Consider the following 20,908-nt stretch of genomic DNA (forward strand, 5'->3'; position numbering starts at 1 on the left):
GGCTGTTCCGCCGGCTGGGTCACAGAACGGCCATCGTCTTATGCCATGTGAACATGGCCTTAGGCTGCATTACACAGGGCATACCATAGCTTTTTTAATATATTGAGCAATGAGGAACCTGTAATATTTATATAGTGTGCCTTAAACTTATGATAGATTTTTTTTTTTTTTTTTTTTTTGGGGGGGGGGGGGGGGGGGGCAAGGGGTTTCTTGACCTCCCTTTTCCTAGCCACAAACTGTGTTACAGACCTTAGACACCTTTCAGAAATCTAGTGCATACACCATAAATCTTTACCAGGAAATGTTACACCGCACTTTGTGTCTTTGAGTTTTCTCTTTTGCTCCTCTTGTTTCTTATTCTGCTAACTTTTAAAAAGTTTTGCGATAACAAGTAGCTGAAAATATGATCTCAGGTGAATTGTTACAAAATGCGGTTATTTTTAACCATTGTGCTATGAGTAATAGTAATTATAGTATCTAGTCTCTTTAATCGAGGATATTGTTTTTGAGCATTTCTGTGCTCTGATCTAATAATATACAGAAGACCAGTCGGTCGGTACAGCAAAGGAACATTTTATTAAATAGGCTTCTTTATAGGGCATGCTTTGTACCTACAGTTCACCACTGGGAGCTTCTGAAATATGGATTTGTTGAAAGTTTCCAACACTAAAGACGGCCACTTGTTGTCTTGTGATATGTTCAGGGTCTAATCAGCATTCTTAATGTGTGCTGTATTTACAGTGATTCCCTTCTCCATAGGGATTGACAGTCTTTATTACAAATGACATTGATGCTGCGTTCATTATTCTCCTGGCGACACCTCAAGCTGATGATCAAAGATACAGAAAATTAAATGTGGCTTATGTACATGTCCTAATGGGCCTACCTGACACCAAGGGATATGAAAGCAATACTAAATCCCCCTCCCCTTTTTTAACCTCAGTTATTGTTTATGTTGCATAGTTTCCAAATTATGTTAAAAAAAAAATCTTAGTTGTTTGTATCTGCGCACCAATGTCTAGGGATGGGTAAATAATATATGACTTGTTAAGCAGGGATAGGAATGAGTTAAGGAAAGTTTGTTTTTCACTGCAAGACTCTATCTATCTATCTATCTATCTATCTATCTATCTATCTATCTATCTATCTATCTTTGTGATTGCATTATGCTAAATAGAATTATCTGCATTATGCTAAATAGAATTATCTGAATTAACAGGGTTCTTAAATTTTCTACCGTGTTGGCTTCTTGTGATTTACTAAAATTGCCAGTTATTGGTCAAAAATTAACATTACATTTAATGTTTATTATCCAAAGTGTTTGCTTTTACAAGACAAGGAATTCTCTCATTGATCCCTGGTCTTACCTTTGTAGATCATTGGTAGGGATGTAGTAGGCATTCCTTGTAAGGTTTGGTGGGAGTTCGGGCAAATGGCTGAAACTTTTGAAGTTCCCATTGGGGACACTGGGGAAATTTTATTGCTGTGCTTTTTCTTTGTACACATTGTAATCTCCTGTCCTATGGATAAGGGATAGCTTTTGAAAGTGGGTATACCTCCTTAAAGAGGTTGTCCAGGCTTAGGCGCCTATTCCACGAAGCGATAATCGGCCGATTCAGCCGATTATTGCTCCATGGAATAGAGAGAATGATCAACCGATGATCGTGTCATTGGCTCATCGTTCATTTAGGTTCAAACTTTAAATCATCGGTCGCCACCCGTGCATCTCCATGTGGAATAGCAGTGGCAGCATCAGCTTCGTAGTGGCCTGTCTGAGCTGACAGACCGCTCAGCTAATCACTGGCAGGGATCGCTGTGGCCAGTGATTGGCTGAGCAGTCTGTCAGTTCAGACAGGCCGCTCCGAAGCTGCTGTGGCACGGGACCGGGAGATGGAGAAGACCTGCAGCCTGGTGAGGTAAAGTATGAAACAAGGGCTGCAGCCCTCGCTAAGCGATTGTCTAGCCGTGGAATAGGCCCAGTAAACAAGCGCTGATCTAGCAGATCTGTGCTCGTTTACATCGTTGATTGGGCCCTGGTCGACCAGTGGAATACCACCCTTAGAAAAACATATCTTCTTTCTTCAAGAAACAGCACATTTCTTGTTCCCAGTTTAGGTATGTTTTTTTGCAGATCAGTTTCATTGTAGTGAATGGAGCTGGATTGTAATACGGTACACAACCTGAGGAAATAGCTTTGCTGGTGTTGCTGTTTTTGCAAGAAAGTAGCTGTGTTCTTTCTAATCCTGGATAACTCCTTAAAGAGTCACTGTCGTAATTTTTTTTTTTTGCAGAAATCAATAGTCCAGGCGATTTTAAGAAACTTTGTAATTGGGTTTATTAGCCAAATCTGCCATTATCTGCATGTAAAAAGCCTTTTCCCAGGTCCCCCCCTCCTTCCTCTTTTTCATCCACTCTGAAAAATCTGAAAATTGTGACTTGTTGCAGGAGTCGTACCCTGTCTGTTCTAGGGAGAGGGGAGGAGGAAGAAGGGAGTTAGCCGGCAGCAGAAAGCAGATAACAGAGGATTACAGGCACAGGGGGGAGAGCTTCAAACTGCTTTTTCATAAGAAAAATTGCATTTTTCGGCTAATAAACCCAATGACAACGTTTCTTAAAATCGCCTGGACTATTGATTTCTGCAAAAAAAAATTTCACGACAGTGACACTTTAAGTGCTCAGATTTCCTCTTACTGCTAAAGAAAAGAAGCATAACTCAACATCCATTGAAATGAAGTTGACAGTAGATTCAGTGCTCAGATATGTCTGGTCTTTCAGTGGGAGCTCTCTAGCTGCTGTCTACTCTAGCTAAAGGTACTGAGCAATGGTCCCCATGCTAACAAAGCATTTCTTAATGGAGTATTTGAAAATGTTTTCTTATTTATTTTTCTAAACCAAATAATCACTTTTGGGAAGAGAAGTTATGCATTATTTTTATCACACACATTTCCTAAATGCTTTTTTTTTATTTTTTATTTTGTCAAGTAATTCTGGATGTCATCATCTATGGCTTAATCTTTTTATTATTTGTCACAGGTCAGAACAGGACAGCAGAATTCTTCTTGTGGAATCCCAAAACAGGAGTCTTTCACAGTCCTTTGAAAACCTTCACGAGGAACCTACTGACGGTTTGCTACAGGTTAGCACATATATACATCAGAAAACTGCTTACCATAACTGAGCCTCACAATATGCGATTCAGAAAAAATAATAAATTGCTTCTTATATTGCGTTTTATATGAAGGCCATGCTACTGCAAGATCTGCACTCCAAAGAATTGACATGTTGTAGTGAAAGCATGTCTAGGAGTTATTGAGTTTGATTTGTATTGGACAGAACCATGCACTATGATTGATGATATTTACACAGTTTACACTTCATCGGGTTTTGCACAAGTAGGCAGTTTGCAGCTTTGCAGAGGGAACCAGTAAGCTGACTGAAAATCCTTGTCTTACACCTAAATAATAGGTTATACCATTGCTTATAAAGATGTTCAAGGAGATTGTTACCTTCAAAATGCCCCTCCCCCAACTAAAGTAATTCGTTAATAGCTTAAAGAGGTTATCCTTTGAAAATGTATTTCTTTTACATCAACTGGTTTCAGAAGGTTATATAGATTTGTAATTTACTGCTATTTAAAAATCTCCAGTCTTCCCATACTTATTAGCTGCAGGAAATGTTGTTTTCTTTTCAGTCTGACACAGTGCTCTCTGCAGTCACCTCTGTCCGAGACAGGAACTGTCCAGAGCAGCAGCAAATCCCATAGAAAACCTCTCCTGCTCTGGACAGTTCCTGTCTCGGCCAGAGATGTCAGCAGAGAGCACTGTGTCAGACTGAAAAGAAAACAACATTTTCTGCATGAGATACAGTAGCTGATAAGTATGGGAAGGATTGAGATTTTTTTTTTTTTTGTGCCATCGTGTAGTTTTTATTGTTACCATTTTAGTTTAGATGGGACTTTTCATTTACTTTTTTAAAAAAAATTTCTGATACATGATGTGAGCAAAAATCAACAATTCAAGCTTTTGACATTTACCGTGCAACATTTATAACATCATGATGTACCATCAGGTATATCACCTTAAAGGGGTAGTGCGGCATTTAACATTTATTCACGAAATAACACACATTAGAAAGTTATACAACTTTGTATTGTGTGTTATTTAAGTGAATGGCCCTCTACCCCGTGTTCCCCCCACCCTGGAAGTGTGGTGCATTATACTCACCTACCCCGGCCGCCATCTTGGGTCGACGACGTCATCTTCTGCCGCGTCATCAGCTGCTCAGCCGCGATTGGCTGAGTATAACTGTGCTCAGCCAATCGCGGCTGAGCAGCTGATGACGCGGCAGAGGGGGGCGGCATGAGGGATGGCTCCCGAAGATGACGTCGTCAACCCAAGATGGCGGCTGGGGTCGACAGCAATGGAGTAAGTATGATGCATCACACTTCCAGGGTGGGGAGAACACGGCGAAGGGTGCCATTCACTTAAATAACACACATTACAAAGTTGTATAACTTTGTAATGTGTGTTATTTAGTGAATAAATGTTAAACGCCGCACTACCCCTTTAAGATTTTTACATGAGTAGATACCCAGTGTGATGAAACCCGTCCTTACTCACGGCGTCGCGCCTAGAAACCGAGCCACGATTCAACAAAAGGACTGCAGCGCCATCCCTGTGCCGGCTCCGGGCTATTCATGTAAAAAACTTAAAGCGATGTACCTGATGGCACTTTCGCTTTAAATAGTTCACACAATTCCACTGCCTCATTTCAGAATATGAAGTCCCAAGAAAATAAAAAAACAGCACTTACCAGGGTCTCTTAGCAATTGCCCGCTCAGCCAGTCAGTGATTAGCTGAGCAGTCAGTCACTCAGCCGGGTATGTGAAGTTGCAGTGAGGAAAGCTGGCGGTCACTGGAGCAGCAGCAATACAAGTTAAATTAAACCCTTAAGGACAGAGCCTTAAAAGGGCCTTAATGACAGAGACAAATTTTATGAATATGACCAGTGTCACTTTATTCATTAATAATTTCGGGATGCTTTTACCTATCCGGCTGATTCTGAGATTGTTTTCTCGTGACATATTGTACTTTACATTTCTGGTAAATTGGAGTCGATACTCATAACGAATCTTTATGAAAAAACCCCAAATAATGTGAAAAAATGTGAAAAACTGCATTTTTTAAACTTTGAAACTTTTTTGCGTATACAGAAAGTGGTTATACCACATAAATTATATATCAAATAGCATTAGCAACATGTCTACTTTATGTTGGCGGCATTTATTAAACGATCTTTCATTTTTTTTAGACAATAGGAAGCTTAAAACATTAGCAGCAAATTTCCAAATTTTCAGTAAAATTTCAAAATCAGATATTTTTAGGGACCTGTTCAGGTTTGAAGTGTATTTGAGGGGCCTGTATGTTAGAAAGCCCCACAAAGCACCCCATTTCAGAAACTTCACCCCCCACACTCTGCAAAAGCATATCCAGAAAGTGTTTTAACCCTTTAGGGGAGTCACAGAAATAAAAGCTAAGTGTGTAAGAAATTTGAAAATTTAAATTTTCTGTGCAGAGATTTTATTGTAATCCAATATTTTTCATAATTATAAACCTATTACCAGAGAAATGCACCCCAATAATTATTGCCCCGTTTCTGCAGTTTATAGAAATACCCCATATGTGGCCCTATTGCGCTATTTGACGCAACCACAAGCCTCAGATACAAAGGAGCGCCTAGTGAATTTCAACGCCTCCGTTATATTTGGTAATTTCTGACTGTACCACTTCAGGTTGGCAGAGGCTCTCGGGTGCCAAAACCTAAAAAACACCCCTAAAGGGACACCATTTAGAAAACTACACCCCTCAAGGAATGTAACAAGGGGTGCGGTGAGCATCTGGACCCCACAGGTGCTTCACAGATTTTCCGAACAATATGGCGTGAAAAAAGAAAAATTTATTTTTTACACTAAAACGTTGTTCTAGCCTTCAATTTTTCATTTTCTTAAAGGGATAAGAGGAAAAAAAGACACAAAATGTGTAGCGCAGTTTCTCCCGAGTACGGAAATACCCCACATGTGGCGATAAAGTGCCAAGGGGGCGCAGGACGAGCCTCTAAAGGGAAGGAGCGCCAATTGGCTTTTGGAAGCTGAATTTCACTGGAAAGGATTTCATGGGCCATGTCGCATTTACAGAGCCCTCGTGCTGCCAAGACACTGGAAACCCCCCACAAGTGACCCCATTCTGGAAACTACACCCCTCAAGGAATCTAACAAGGGGTGCAGCGAGCATATGGACCCCACTGGTGACGGGCACAAATGTGGAACAATGTGACGTAAAAGTAAATAATTTCATTTTTTCACTTTCATGGCACAAATGTGCCCGTCATCAAGGGGTCCATATCCTCACTGCACCCCTTGTTAGATTCCTTGAGGGGTGCAGTTTCCAGAATGGGGTCACTTGTGGGGGGTTTCCAGTGTTTTGGCAGCACGAGGGCTCTGTAAATGCGACATGGCGTTCATCATCCATTCTAGCCAAATCCAACCTCCAAAATCCAAATGGCGCTCCTTCCCTTCGGAGGCTTGCCCTGCGCCCACATGGCGCTTTATGTCCACATGTGGGGTATTTACGGACTCGGGGGAAATTGCTCTACACATAGTGTGTTTTTTTCTCTTTTAACCCCTTGTGAAAATGATAAATTCAAGGCTAAACCAACATTATAGTGTAAAAAATTTAATATTTCATTTTCACGCCACATTGTTCCACATTTGTGCCCGTCACCAGTGGGGTCAATATGCTCACTACACCCCTTGTTACATTCCTTGAGGGGTGCAGTTTCCATAATGGGGTCACTTGTGGGGGGTTTCAACTGTCTTGGCAACACAGAGGCCTTTTGAATGCAACATGGCCCCTCGAAATCCATTCCATCCAAATCCAGCCTTCAAAAACGAAATGGCGCTCCTTCCCTTCGGAGGCTTACCCTGCACCCGCATGGCGCTTTATGTCCACATGTGGGGTATTTCCGTACTCAGGGGAAATTGCTCTACACATTTATTGTTTTTTTTTATCTTTTAGCCCCTTGTGAAAATGAAAAAATCATGACAAGATTAATGATTTAGAGCAGGCATGTCCAAACTTTTTTCTAAGAGTGCCAAATTTGATGAAGTTAACATGTGCGAGGGCCGACCATTTTACATGCTACATGCTATATGCTTTATAACACAGGCAGGTAATAGCAAGCTGGATACCTGGGGGGGCCGTAAAAGTTCGGAACGCGGGCCGCAAATGGCCCTCCGGACGGACTTTGGACATGCCTGATTTAGAGTAAAAATTTTACAAAAATTACACTAAATGTTGGTCTAGCCTTGATTTTTTTCATTTCCACAAGGGGTTAAAAAAGAAAATGAACACAAAACGTGTAGGGTAGTTTCCACTGAGTACGAAAATACCCCACATGTGGGCATAATGTGCCATATGGGCACAGGGCAAGCCACCAAAGGGACAGAGCACCATTTAGAGGCTGGAATGGAGGATGGAGGCCATGTCGCAATTACAAAGCTCCTGTGCTGCCAAGACAGTAGAAACCCCCGACAAGTGACCCCATTCTGGAAACTACACCCCATAAGGAATCTAACAAGGGGTGCAGTGAGGATATGGACCCCACTGGTGACAGTCACTTACGTAGAACATGTGCCGAGAAAATAAAAAATACAATTTTTTTCATTTTCACGTCCCAAATGTGGCCGTCACCAGGGGGCCATATCCCCGCTGCCCCCCTTGTTAGATTCCTTATGGGGTGTAGTTTCCAGAATGGGGTCACTTGTGGTGGGGTTTCTACTGTCCTGGCCGCACAGAGGCTTTGTAATTGCATCATGGCATCCTCTAATGGGAATAGCGGCCATACCTACTTAGCTGGGAAAAAGGGACAATTCTAATTTATTTCGGGGTATTAGGCCAATTATTAGTTTATATGGTTGGAAATGACAGGTGTCCATCAAATTCAATCTGTGTTGATCCAGAGGAAGGCAAAAACCCCTCGTGAGGCAGACGACAGTAGCCTCATCACAGGGGAAAAATTCCTTCCCGACTCCATAATGGCGATCAGAATAATCCCCGGATCAACGTGACCCCTGAAATAGGAATATGGGACAGAATTTAGATATTGTAGAACCCCAATGACGTGTGGTACGCCTTGAAGCGATCCAGTATGCAGAGGCCGGGGTGATCAGGACAGGTGTCACACTGGAAAATGGTGTCCTTCCTGATCCCCCTGTTACCCCACACTCTGCACTTCTTCTGGGGTCTCCCTTTCTCCAGTGTGGGGGACGTCACCTGGAAAATGTTGTTCTGGTGCGATACGGGGTCCCTCACATCCAGAAGCGCTGGGTCCGCTCCATGGCTGCTAAATATTAGGGCTCTATTACTGCTTCTGATATTTTCGGATCGTGCCGCAAGGTACAGTAGCTCGGGCAGCGAGGGACCAGAAGAGGGGGGTGCTGGTATAAAAGTTATCCCCGTACAGGTGGTAACCTTTATCCAGCAGTGGGAAGATCAGTTCCCGGACGATCTTCCCACTTGTTCCGAGGATGGGGGGGGGGGGCATCTGGGGGCTGGATTCGGGTGTCCCTTCCTACATACACTCTAAGGGTACGTGCACACTGCGGAATCGCGACAGATAACCCTTCGTGCATTCCGCAGTTGGCACCCGCCGGCGGAGTGATGCAGGCACACGTCTCCACACGTGTCATAGACTCCATTCTATGCACGGGCGAATTCTGCTTTCTGTCCAACGTGTTCATTCTTTGGACTGACGATGGAATCCGCCCATGCATAGAATGGAGTCTATGACACGGGTAGAGACATGCGCCCACATCAGTCCACCGCCGGGTGCCAGCTGCGGAATGCACGAAGGGTTATCCTTCGCCATTCCGCAGTGTGCACGTACCCTAAATCTGTAAGAGTACCCTGAGGTACGCTCACAGAGTTTGTAGAATTTCACGCCATATCGTGATCTCTTATTGGGACGGTACTGGCGGAAAAGACGTGTCTGGGGGGCAGCGTACGCTACGCAACCCCCAGACACGTCACAGGATGATGAGGATGAATGGAGGAAAGAAGGATCCCCCCATTTCATCCTCACTGGCTGTTTCGGTGTCGGAGGCAATAATAACGTATCCCTCTGATGCCGAAAACACCCTGGGGGCCATCTTTATACAGGGATTGGTATATGGGGTATGTAGTGGTGTAGTGTCAAACTTTATTCAATGTAGTGTGGTGTAATGTAGTGTTTTTTACGTGTTTTTTTTACAGTAAGTATAAAAAATAAACCTACGCCAACAAAGGAGTTGCTGATAAATGCCGCACTTATGCGCGGCACTTATCAGCAGACCGTGGCAGTAGAATATAGAAAAAAAACACCCTACGCCTACGCCAAAAAGGAGGAGTTGCTGATTAGCAGCTGATTAGCAGCCGCTAGAGGGCAGCAGAGCGCAAAATCCGGAAAATGACGAGGCTGGAGCCGAAAATAGCCGAATGAAGACGACGGGGACCGCCGGAAAGATCCGAACACGCGCCGGAAAGACGGAGGACGCCGCGAACCCGGAAGACGCCGATCAGGACCCCGGGACAGGTGAGTAATGTACAAATACCTGCTCTGGACCCCTCAGATACCTAGCTGAGGGGTCCAGGGCAGGTATTTTTTATTTTGTGGGACTCTGATCGCCGTGCCACCGGCCCGATCGCCGTGAACGGCCAGCTGGCCGTTTACGGCGATCGGGCTGGTGGCACGGTGACCACCATTACTTTTTGCAGTAATGGCGGTCGGTGCCGTCCTCGGACAGCACCGACCGCCATTTTTTTCCGGGTAACCGATGACCCGGAAAGGTTCCGATCGCCGCTATTGGCTGATCTGAATTGATCAGCCTATAGCGGCGATCGTAAGCACGGGGGGTGTTAACCACCCCCCGTGCCGTGAAGCTAAGATGGCCTGCTATGATTTATAGCAGGCCATCTTCCCCGATCGCTGTGTGCGAACACGCAGCGATCGGGGCAACATCGGGCGTAAATTTACGCCCTGATGCGCCAAGTACCAGGGCGCGAGGGCGTAAGTTTACGCCTGATGTCGTTAAGGGGTTAAGAACTGAAGTGCTGATGATCATGACAAGCCTGCAGATAAAGGAGGGGAAAGAGTAGGGGGAGACTACATTCAGGAGGAACACTTGTATTTACAAGGGACACACACAATTTTGTGGGTGGTCAGACAGATAGCCTGGGCTCTCTAAGTCTCTTCTACACATAGCACTAGCTGCCGCGATCTTGTTCAGTATTAGTCCCTCTGCTGTTAGAGTGAATTCCCCTAACAGGCAGTGGTCAGCTTTTTTTTTTTAAAGGAAGTGAGACACCTGGTGGCCAAGACTTAAGAGGTAAGAGTCATTTTTGTTAAAGGGATTATCCAGTGTTTGAAAAAACATGGCCACTTTATTCCAGAGAAAGCATGACTCTTGTCCCCAGTTCAGGTGTGGTTTTCAATTAAGCTTCATTCACTTTATTGGAACGGAGTTGCTAAACCCTGTCTTTTGAAGAAAGTGGCCATGTTTTTCTAACTCTAGATAACCCCTTTAAATGAAATGATTTACAGTGTTGTTATGTTAGGAATCGCATAGGCTTTCACATAGAGGGAATTTGTTTGAAATGACAGTGAATAAAAAAAAAAAAAAAGCATTTATTTGATATCTATAATGACCTGTACTATAAAATTGTCACATTGTTTGTCCCAAACGGTCATTGCTGTAAAAAACTAATGTGAGAATTGCTGTCTTTAATTAAAAAGTAAAATTTTTTGTCTAACAAGTTCTAGTGTGCTGAAGTTGATAAAAAAGAAACAAAAGTTGAAAGGGTTCTCATCTGCCCTGCTCAAACTTCCTGGTTTGGGGGTGGGATGTGAGTATATATATATATAAAATACCCCTATAAGGCTCTTGGAGGTCTGATGATGATGGGGGGGGGGGGGGAATTGGCAAATTGCTTGTTCATTAAGACCCACATTTATTCTAAAGGAATAATAAAGGTCACATAATACTACAGAAACAACAATTCTTACTAACTTCATCATTAGCTACCAGACTGCTGTTTTGCAGGTGAAGGTTACAAAGAAAAAAGAAAACCTCCTTTTTATATTTCACCATCAGTATCTTCCAAGAGAATGGCCTAGTAATAACAAGGAATGCTTCTCTGGGGCACCCTCAGCGTGTTTTAGTTTATACTTAGGCTATTCACACTGTAGTAAGGGTTTCCTTGGGACTGTACAAATAAAAGTGTTCACACATTGTAGTAGTAGTTTTATATGTGGCATAGTGTTGTAGGCAGCCAGGCTCTTCTAGATCTGCTTTCAGGGACTGAATTAATACATAAACCTTTTTGCATTGCTTTATTTTAACTACAGTGGTACCTTGGTTTAAGAGTAACTTGGTTTAAGAGCTTACACTTTTTCGAAATTGTGACTTGGTTTAAGAGCATTGCTTTGGTTGAAGAGCTTGCTGTACTGGGTGGGTGTGCAAGTGGAGTAGGGGCATGGTCTGCATAGTGGGGTCTACAGCACTGTACTCTGACCCAGGAAGTCTCTCTCACCTTCCAAATCATGGCAGATCCACTTCAGGCTGGGGCTTGCATCAGGGGACAGGACTGTGGGGGTGATCTCTGCATAGCTGTAACCGCTCTCTCCCCGGATAGAGGGTGCCGCTATACTGTGCTTACATCTGCCCTGCTCATTCCTTCATGTTCCCTGCAGTCTCTGTCCGCCCTTGTGTTTCCCATTCTCTCCACTTTACAATAACTTATAATATCACATATTCTGCTTTTTCTGAATGTTTGTTTCATTTGTCTTACATGTTATTCAGAATAAATAAATCATTATTTTTGGGGTGTGGAATCAATTGTCTGCATTTCAGTGATATCTTATTGGGAAATTTGCTTTGGTTTAAGAGTGGATTACAAGCGCAGTCCCGGAACGAATTATGCTCGTAATCCAAGGCACCACTGTATAACTTTATCATTTTCCCATCTATGGAACTGTGTGAGGGTTTTTTTTGCAGAGTTTGCTGTAGTTTTTATTGGTACTATTTTACGGTACAGTAGATAGGTTTTTTTGATAGTTTTAATCTTATTGTATTTAGTCTTGAGAACTCTTCTAGTACACTCTCTTTCTCATGGTGTGTTTAAGGGGTACTCCGGCCAACCACTATAATTAAGTATTGTGACCATATCCTAACGTTATACAACATTGTAATGTACATGCATTTCAAATTTGGGTATCATTACCCACTTTTTTCTGTGTGCCTCCCCCACTGAAAGTCCTTTAGTCCAAATGAAATTATTATTGAGACGTCTAATGCCTTTTCAGAAGGTGCCATCTTGAGACGGGGACGTCATAGTGTTCAGTTACTGGATGTGGGCAGGGTGGGTGGACGTGAGGCGGGGAAGCTGTATGATACAGCAGTTGTGGAGTTTAAAAGGGGCGGAGTTTGTTCAGACAGAGCTCTCCAAGGCAGGGAACATATAGAGAGTATTAGCTCAGGGAAGCGTCGCTCCTTTCAAACTCTGCGACTGCGGTATGGGGATTTACTAGAGATGAGCGAACCTCAAGCATGCTCAAGTCGATCCGAACTTTCGGCATTTGATTAGCGGTGGCTGCTGACCTTGGATAAAGCCCTAAGGCTATGTGGGAATCATGGATATAGTCATTGGCTGTATCTATGTTTTCCAGACAACCTTAGAGTTTTATCCAACTTCAGCAGCCACCGCTAATCAAATACCGAACGTTCGTGTTCGGATCGACTCGAACCCGAACCCGGTTCGCTCATCTCTAGGATTTACTCATGCTCTCTGTAGCTTTCCTGCCTTATGGTGCGTTTACACAGGCAGATTTATCTGACAGATTTTTGAAGCCAAAGCCAGGAATGCTTTTGAAAACAAAAGAAATCTTTGTCTTTCCTTTATGACCTGTTCTCTGTTTATAGTCTGTTCCTGGTTTTGGCTTTAAAAAATCTGACAGATAAATTTGTCTGTGTAAACGCACCCTCAGGGTCCATTTACACAGAAAGATTATCTGACAGATTATCTGCCAAAGATTTGAAGCCAAAGCCAGAAACAGACTATAAACAGAGATCAGGTCATATAGAAAAGCCTGAGATTTCTCCTCTTTTCAAATCCATTCCTGGCTTTGGCTTCAAATCTTTGGCAGATAATCTGTCAGATAATCTTTCTGTGTAAATGGACCCTTAGGTAGCTCCATCTAAACAAGCCCCGCCAATTTTAAGCTCCGAGTAAATATATGAAGCCCCTGCTCAATGTGCTTATCAATCACGTGACTGCCTTCTTAGTGAGCGTGCAGATAACCTGGGAAACACTGGACTTCCTATGTTTAGAAAATAAATAAATAAACACAGTCTTAAGGCCCTATTTCACCAACAGATCTGACGACAGATTATCTGCCAAAGATTTGAAGCCAAACCCAGGAACAGACTATAATCAGAGAACAGGTCATAAAGGAAAGACTGGATTTCTCCTCTTTTCATATCCATACCTGGGTTTGGCTTCAAATATTTGGCAGATGTTGTCTGATCTGTTGGTGGAATAGTTCCTTAAGGGTGCGTTCACACGTACAGGATCTGAAGCAGATTTGCTTTGAATGCGCAACCTCAAATCTGCGCTATCCAATCTGCTTCAAATCCTGTATGTGTGAATGCACCCTTAACACAGGAAGCGCCATGCTTTCCCATAATAACAAAAAAAAAATTATTGTGAATTGCAAACTTGCTTTATATCACACCTACTGTTGATTTAGATTTTGAAAGTTATAATGACAGGGACACTTTAAAGGGGTACTCTGTGCGGGGGCCTTTTTCCACAATGGCCGGGGAAGGGGTGGATGAAAGCAATGATGTCAACTTACTTCCCCAGTTCCAGTGCTGGTCCCGCATCCCGGCCACTTCCTGGTCTATGACGCGGCTTGAGATGTGATGTTTCAAGCCTGCTCAGCCATTGAGCAGCTGTAGCAGGGTCCTGCCTCTGCGACTGAATGGCGAAGCAGGCTTAAAATGTCTCGTCTGAAGCAGCATCATAGACCAGGAAGCGAGTGGAGCAGCACAATGCGGGACCTAGCACTGGAACCGTGGAGGTAAGTGGACATTGTTGCTTTCATTCACCCCCTCCCTGGCCATAGTGAAAAAGCCCCACCTGGAGTACCCCTTTAAAATGGCTTTGTTAAGACCATGATCTGTAGTTATATTGTTACAATTTTGATTTAGATGGGACATTTTTATTACATTTTCCTTTTTTTTTTATTGCCTGATATGTGAAGTGACCAATTCTAGCTCTTGACATTTTTTTTTCCTTTTAAGCTATTTACCATGCATGATTTATAACGTCATATTTATATAGTGCACACAATTTTGGACGCCTCAGTACCAAATATGTGATTCTTTTTTATTTTTGTTTATTTGAAAAATTGAAAATGTGTAATTTTGAACATTTATCACGGGAGAGGTTTTTTTTTGTTTTAAAAACATTTCTTATAAATAATCATTAGATTGCTATTACTGATCCATGTAATGCTAGATCCATACTCAATAGCAGTGTCTGCCAGAGCATATAACATCAGCTAAACTACCAAGTTATAAAATGTAACATTAATCGATTACCTAACCTAATTGATCACTTAAATTAATGTACAGTTATAAAAATACAAAACCAGTATATGTCTCAGTTGGGTCAGTGACAGAGCAATAGAATCTTGAAGGCAACAAAACTAGGAAGTAATAGTGAGCAACAGAAACAAGGGGGTGCTTTAATTGTATACTCGCAGTCAGAAGTCTTCAGCACTTACTGCATCTGTTTTTCTCCCACTAGTCCATTATGCTAACATAACACAAAAAGAAAAAAGGGCTAGAAATAAACAGGATATAAAACCCTAAATTCTGCTACTGTAGTCAGACTTGCTAGTTACCCTAATCAAACTGTCCTTTTCCCAAACACAAGACACATAACTTAAAAACAACCCAGCATGCACATCCGTGGTCAAAAAGAGGGCTTCATCAGGGGGGTACACAAGCAACCTGAACAATGCAGCAGGTTCTTAAACTAAAAGGTTGGAACCACAGCAATAGGTGGCACCATAAATGATAATGACCCAGACTTTATTAGCAGAGTCACCTTCTGAAGAGTTTACCTTTTGATAACACTGATCAATGCTGTGTGATGGCATAGCATTGACCAGTGTATTCAATTTAGTGATTGCATGTCAGAAAATTAAAAAAAAAAATTCCAAAGCCCCGTAAGTGAAAAAATAAAACGGTCAGAAGATTCACAATAGAGCTATTTTAATAATAATTTGCAAATAAAACTTTTTATTGTAAAAAAATAAATTAAATAAAACATTAGAAAAGCTATGAAACAATGCATATCGTTGGGTTCAACTGGCATATAAAATTAGGATAACATGTCAGTTTTACCATAAAGTGCATTATGTAGACACAGGAACCCCCCAAAAGTTTTTCCCCAAACTTTTTCCAATTTCACCTCATAAATAATATTTTTGGAGTTCTGGCATGCATTTTTGGTAGATGAACCCCTTAGCGACCCATGACGTATCTGATACGTCATGGTGCCGCTCGGGGTGTTCAGAGCGGGGTCCCGCCGGGACCGCGCTCTGAACGGCGCTGATCCCGGCTGACACGTGCAGCCGGGCAGTGCCGGCTAATTAAGCCTCTAAGTGCAGCTGTCAAACCTGACAGCTGCACTTAGAGGCACTGCGCCGCACGTCCCTGGTGTCTAGTGGGACGGATCTCCCCCCCGCGATGCAATCGCGGGGGGGAGATCCGTTCTTCTGCCCGTGCCGGGCCTCAGCGTCGGAATGACGCTGATCCCGGCTCGGCAATAGATTGCTATGGCCTGCAGCAGGCCATAGTAATCTATGACCGATCTCATGGATCTTTGCTGTGTATATACACAGCATTGATCTCTATGAGAGATCAGTGCTATGTATATACAAGCCCCCCAGGGGGGCTTCTAGTTACAGTAAAAAAAAAAGTAAAAAAGTGTTTTTATTAATAAAAAATCCCCTCCCCTAATAAAAGTCCAAATCACCCCCCTTTTCCCATTTTATAAATATAAATTAATAAATAAATAAATAAACATATTTAGTATCGCCGCGCGCGTAATCGCCCGAACTATTAATTAATCACATTCCTGATCTCGCACGGTAAACGGCGTCAGCACAAAAAAATCCCAAAGTGCAAAATTGTGCATTTTTGGTCGCATCAAATCCAGAAAAAATGTAATAAAAAAACGATCAAAAAGTCGTATATGCGCAATCAAGGTACCGATGGAAAGAACACATCATGGCGCAAAAACTGACACCTCACACAGCCCCATAGACCAAAGGATAAAAGCGCTATAAGCCTGGGAATGGAGCGATTTTAAGGAACGTATATTTGTTAACAATGGTTTGAATTTTTTACAGGCCATCCGATACAATATAAGTTATACATGTTATATATCATAGTAATCGTAACGACTTGAGGAACATGCATAACAAGTCAGTTTTACCATAGGACGGACGGCGTAAATGCAAAACTCCCCGAAATCAAAACAAATTTGTTTTTTTTTCCAATTTGACAGCGCAAATGATTTTTTTCCAGTTTCGCAGCATATGTTATGGAAAAATAATGCCTGTCATTGCAAAGTACAATTGGTTTCGCAAAAAATAAGTGCTCATATACGTCTCTAGGTGAAAAAATGCAAGCGCTATGGACTTTTAAACTTAAAATGGAATAAGCAAAAGCGCAAAAACGAAAATAGGCTTTGACCTTAAGGGGTTAAAAGGCACTATTACAAAGTACACTTGTTTCTTAAAAAAAAAACAAGCCCTCACATGGCCCTGTAGATGGAAAAATAAAGGGGCTAAAGCTCTTAAAAGGTGAGGAGGAAAGAAGGAAAATGCAAAAATTAAGATTGGCATGGTCCTTAATCTCCTAAGGACATATACGTACCCATACGGCATATGTCCGGAAGAGGAGTTCAGAGGGGGGTTAGATGCAGCTGTCAAACATGACAGCTCCATCTAACAGTGTTATATGCAGCCCATTCCTGGTGTCTAGTGGCAGGATGCGATCGCGGAGGGGGGATACCTTGGTCTTACTGAGCCGGGCCTCAGTGTCTGAATGACGCAGATCCTGGCTCGGTATTCTATTGCAATGGGCTGCAGCGGACTAAAGCAATAGAGCACCGATCTCATGGATCTGTGCGGTTTTATACAACTACACTGATCTCTATGAAAGATCAGTGTAGTTGTTTTAGAAGTCCCCCAGGGGGACTTCTAATTGCTGTGGAAGTATTATAAAAAGTGTTTTTATTAATAAAAAAACCTCCTCCCCTACTAAAAGTATGAATCACCCCCCTTTTTCCCATTTTATAAATAAAAATAAATAAACAAACATGTTTGGTGTCGCCGTGTGCGTAATCGCGCAAACTAATAATTTATCGCATTCCTGACCTGGCACGGTAAACTTTTTTAAAAGTCATCAAATAATATAAAAGTTATGCAAGTTCCCCCCAATTTCACTGCGCATATAATTATTTTCTGGTTTTGCAGCATATTTTATGCAAAAATTAAGTCTGCCATTGCAAAGTACAATTGGTGACGCAAAAAATAAGGGATCATGTGGGTTTCTAGGTGAAATAAATGCAAGCGCTATTACCTTTTAAACACAAGGAGGAAAAAACGAAAACGCAAAAAGAAAATTGGCTCAGCTCTTAAGAGGTTAAAAGGCTTAGGGGTTATCCAATGCTACAAAAACATGGCCACTTTTCACTCTGTCTTGTCTCCAGATTGGGTGGGCTTTTTAAACTCTGTTCCATTTAAGTAAATGGAGCTTTATTGCGAACCACACCTGAGCTTGAGACAAAGAGGGGGTAAAGTGGCCATGTTTTTGTAGCGCTGGATAATCCTTTTAAGGCAATTTTGGGCTGTGTCATGAAAGGGTTAAGTTACACTCTATTACTGTTTAATTTAAAAGCATTACTGTTTTCTTGCTGTGGTACAAGTATCACAGTTTTTAATTTTGTTTTTATTTTGACACCATACTTGGCAAAATGTTTAAAAAAATCCTCCTTTATTTACTTGGAATCAGTTACTTGACAGAGGCGGCTATTTAAGGGTTAACTGGACAGCATCTAGAAGTTCATTGGACTGCATCAAATAACACACAATACAATACAATACAATAACACAGCTGGGACCCTAAAGATATGGAGCAGGCTCAGCTCCTCCACCTACAGCATGCTTTCTTCCCAACATTATAATCTACGTGTATATTATATGGTGGGACGAGATTGGTATTTCTCCATTGGAAATAATTTTTTCATGAATTTTGCCAAAATGTCAGAATTTTTTTTTTTCAATGGTCATAAAGTTCCTTGCAACTTCATCCCTCATCTGTGAGTAAAGAGAAACATTGTATAGTGCTGGATTTTGTCCTGTTGCATTGGATATTCTTTTGCTGCAGGCTAGCAGTTTGTCTGCGCACTTAGAGAATATGGATTGGACCTAGAGATCATATTGTAGTTGTGAGCAGTATACTTTTCTTTCTGATGAGTGAGCGTGGTGGCTCTCCCAAGCACTTCAACAAAATAGAAATGGCTGCGTAGAAAAATCGTAGGTTCTCTGAAAAAGCAATAGAGCTTTTAGGTGGCATTGTATTTCTTTGTTGTAATAGAAAAATATTTTCTTATTTGTAGCCTATTGTACTGAATATCACTTCCCTCTCGTTCACAGAAATTCCGGAAGGACCCGTACACTGCTACTATGGTTAACTTTTCCAAAGTCACAAATTTCTTAGTTGACACCATACGCGGCACAGATCCTTTGACACACCGGAGGCCACCTCAGGAAATAGCTGACTTCCTTGGTGATGCAATCCCTGATTTAAAAATAAATCAGCAAGAGGAGTCTGGCTTTGAAGTTATAACTCGTGTAAGTATTGATGTGTTTAATTTTGTAGTGCCATAGTCCAGAAAATCCAGGAAGATGATTGTAATGCTGCTCCGAGACATGAACATATTCCCTTTCAAGAGCTGAGCATGATCTATCAGGACAATGAGCTGTCTGAAAACATTCTTCATATCTGATTTTGAGTTATTTAGCCCAGTCGGATGCCAGGGGGCTTTACTGAGTATTGACAGTCAATTTATCTCCAGCTTCTTTGGCAATAAAACAGCATGAATTTTGTGTGTCTCGTCTCGACTGTTACTTTTTTAAACAGCGACAGGTTTTAGATATTTAATGTGAGACAAACGTGTTACATTTTTTATGTAATATATTTTTTAAAGGGTTATTTATTTTTATGGAGCCGAACCGCACATTATATATTTATAGCACAAAAAGCCAGAGGAGAAAATAACACTCTTTTGGATGTTTTTCCTGGGACTTTTCTACATCGTGTTTAGTGCACTGTTGGCGATTTTTATTCTTAAAGTAACTTCTTTATCCACAATTATAGCTGCTTCTTCAATTAATGAGGTCTACATGGCAAGTGATAAGCCACTTTTTCACAAGGCTGTGCTCCTGCCAGCTTTGTATTTAGTGCTAGCGATGAGGTAATTTGGGATCTAAAGCCGTGAATACCTATTGTAAATAGAGTCTTAAATAGCAAGAAACTGTTCCAGGTTGTCAAGTCAGATAGTATATGTCTTTAATATCTCATCTGTTGGAGGAGGCAGTAACACTCTTCATGTTGACTTATTACTTTGCTCTGCTGTAAATCAGATGTTAGTTTTCACTTTTGTTATGCCTTGTCTTCTGTGTAATCTACCATTTAATAGTATCAATAAACAGAATATACAGGCATCCTGTAAAGTGGTTTTGAAGGGTCTGTATAATGGGAACATTAACTGTTTATCCCTTCCTGTGCTCTGCAAATTTATTGATGTCATTTTCGGAAGTGATGGTTTCAACGAAATTTTAAATTTCGACATTGATATAGATTGATGAAACTTTCACCTTTACGTATTAACCCAGTATGTCTCCTATTATAATAGCACTAAAGAGAATAGAGTTCAAACTTAAAGGGGTTACTCTTGTCTCCAGTTTGGGTGTGGTTATACAGCTCGGTTTTATTTAAGTAAAGGACTATTCATATGTCCGCAATATACAATCCAATACAATATTGGTGCTACTGTACTGACATGCTGTGCTCCTAGCTCTATAAGGAATCATGATGTTAAGGGTTCCGACATCCGGTCCATAGTATACAGTCCATGCACGGACCCTATATTGTGGGCATATAAAGGGCCCTTAAATGGAGCTGAACTGTAATACCACACACACGCTGAAGACAGGTGTGGTGCTGCTCCCCATTAAGGGGAACCTACTGCTGGACAAGCTGAGTAGATTAATATATATGGTTGCATATCTATCTATCTATCTATCTATCTATCTATCTATCTATAATTCATCTAAACCTTTGCTTGTTCTAGCTTAGGAGTCCAATGAGCAGCCGTGCTCACTGATTGACAGCCATCCCTGTGTGAGTGTGTCTGCAGATTACTGTCAATCACTGATTTAGAACACCTATTGTACTCCTAAGCCCAGAAGAAGCAAAGTATAGATGAATACTTTACTAGTTCTACTGAATCTTTTACAATAAATATGTATAGCAATCTGCTCAGATTTTCCTGTTCTGTAACATGCTGCCTGCAAACCGAATAGCATTTTCAAAGCAACAAGTTCCCTTTTAAAGGGTCTTGTCATCTGAGCAGGTTATCCCTTATATACAGGTTTGGGGATCAGATGCTGATTAGTGTTGTCCAAAAGTTGTGCACACATTGTGTGTACTTGGCCAGAGCCTCTATGCATT

At 41.7% G+C, this 20,908-nt stretch overlaps 1 protein-coding gene across 1 annotated transcript in view; it reads left to right on the forward strand.

The window, feature by feature from the left end:
• The window catches only part of TBC1D15 (TBC1 domain family member 15), a 92,178-nt gene that overhangs the window by 36,656 nt on the left and 34,614 nt on the right, over positions 1 to 20,908 (forward strand). The window contains exons 6-7 of the mRNA XM_069975279.1: positions 3,034 to 3,136; positions 18,829 to 19,026. Coding sequence (XP_069831380.1) covers positions 3,034 to 3,136; positions 18,829 to 19,026 — 301 coding nt within the window. The remainder of the gene's footprint in view (positions 1 to 3,033; positions 3,137 to 18,828; positions 19,027 to 20,908) is intronic.

Source organism: Dendropsophus ebraccatus, chromosome 1 (genome assembly GCF_027789765.1).
Source record: "Dendropsophus ebraccatus isolate aDenEbr1 chromosome 1, aDenEbr1.pat, whole genome shotgun sequence".
In the NCBI taxonomy this organism is placed as follows: domain Eukaryota; kingdom Metazoa; phylum Chordata; class Amphibia; order Anura; family Hylidae; genus Dendropsophus; species Dendropsophus ebraccatus.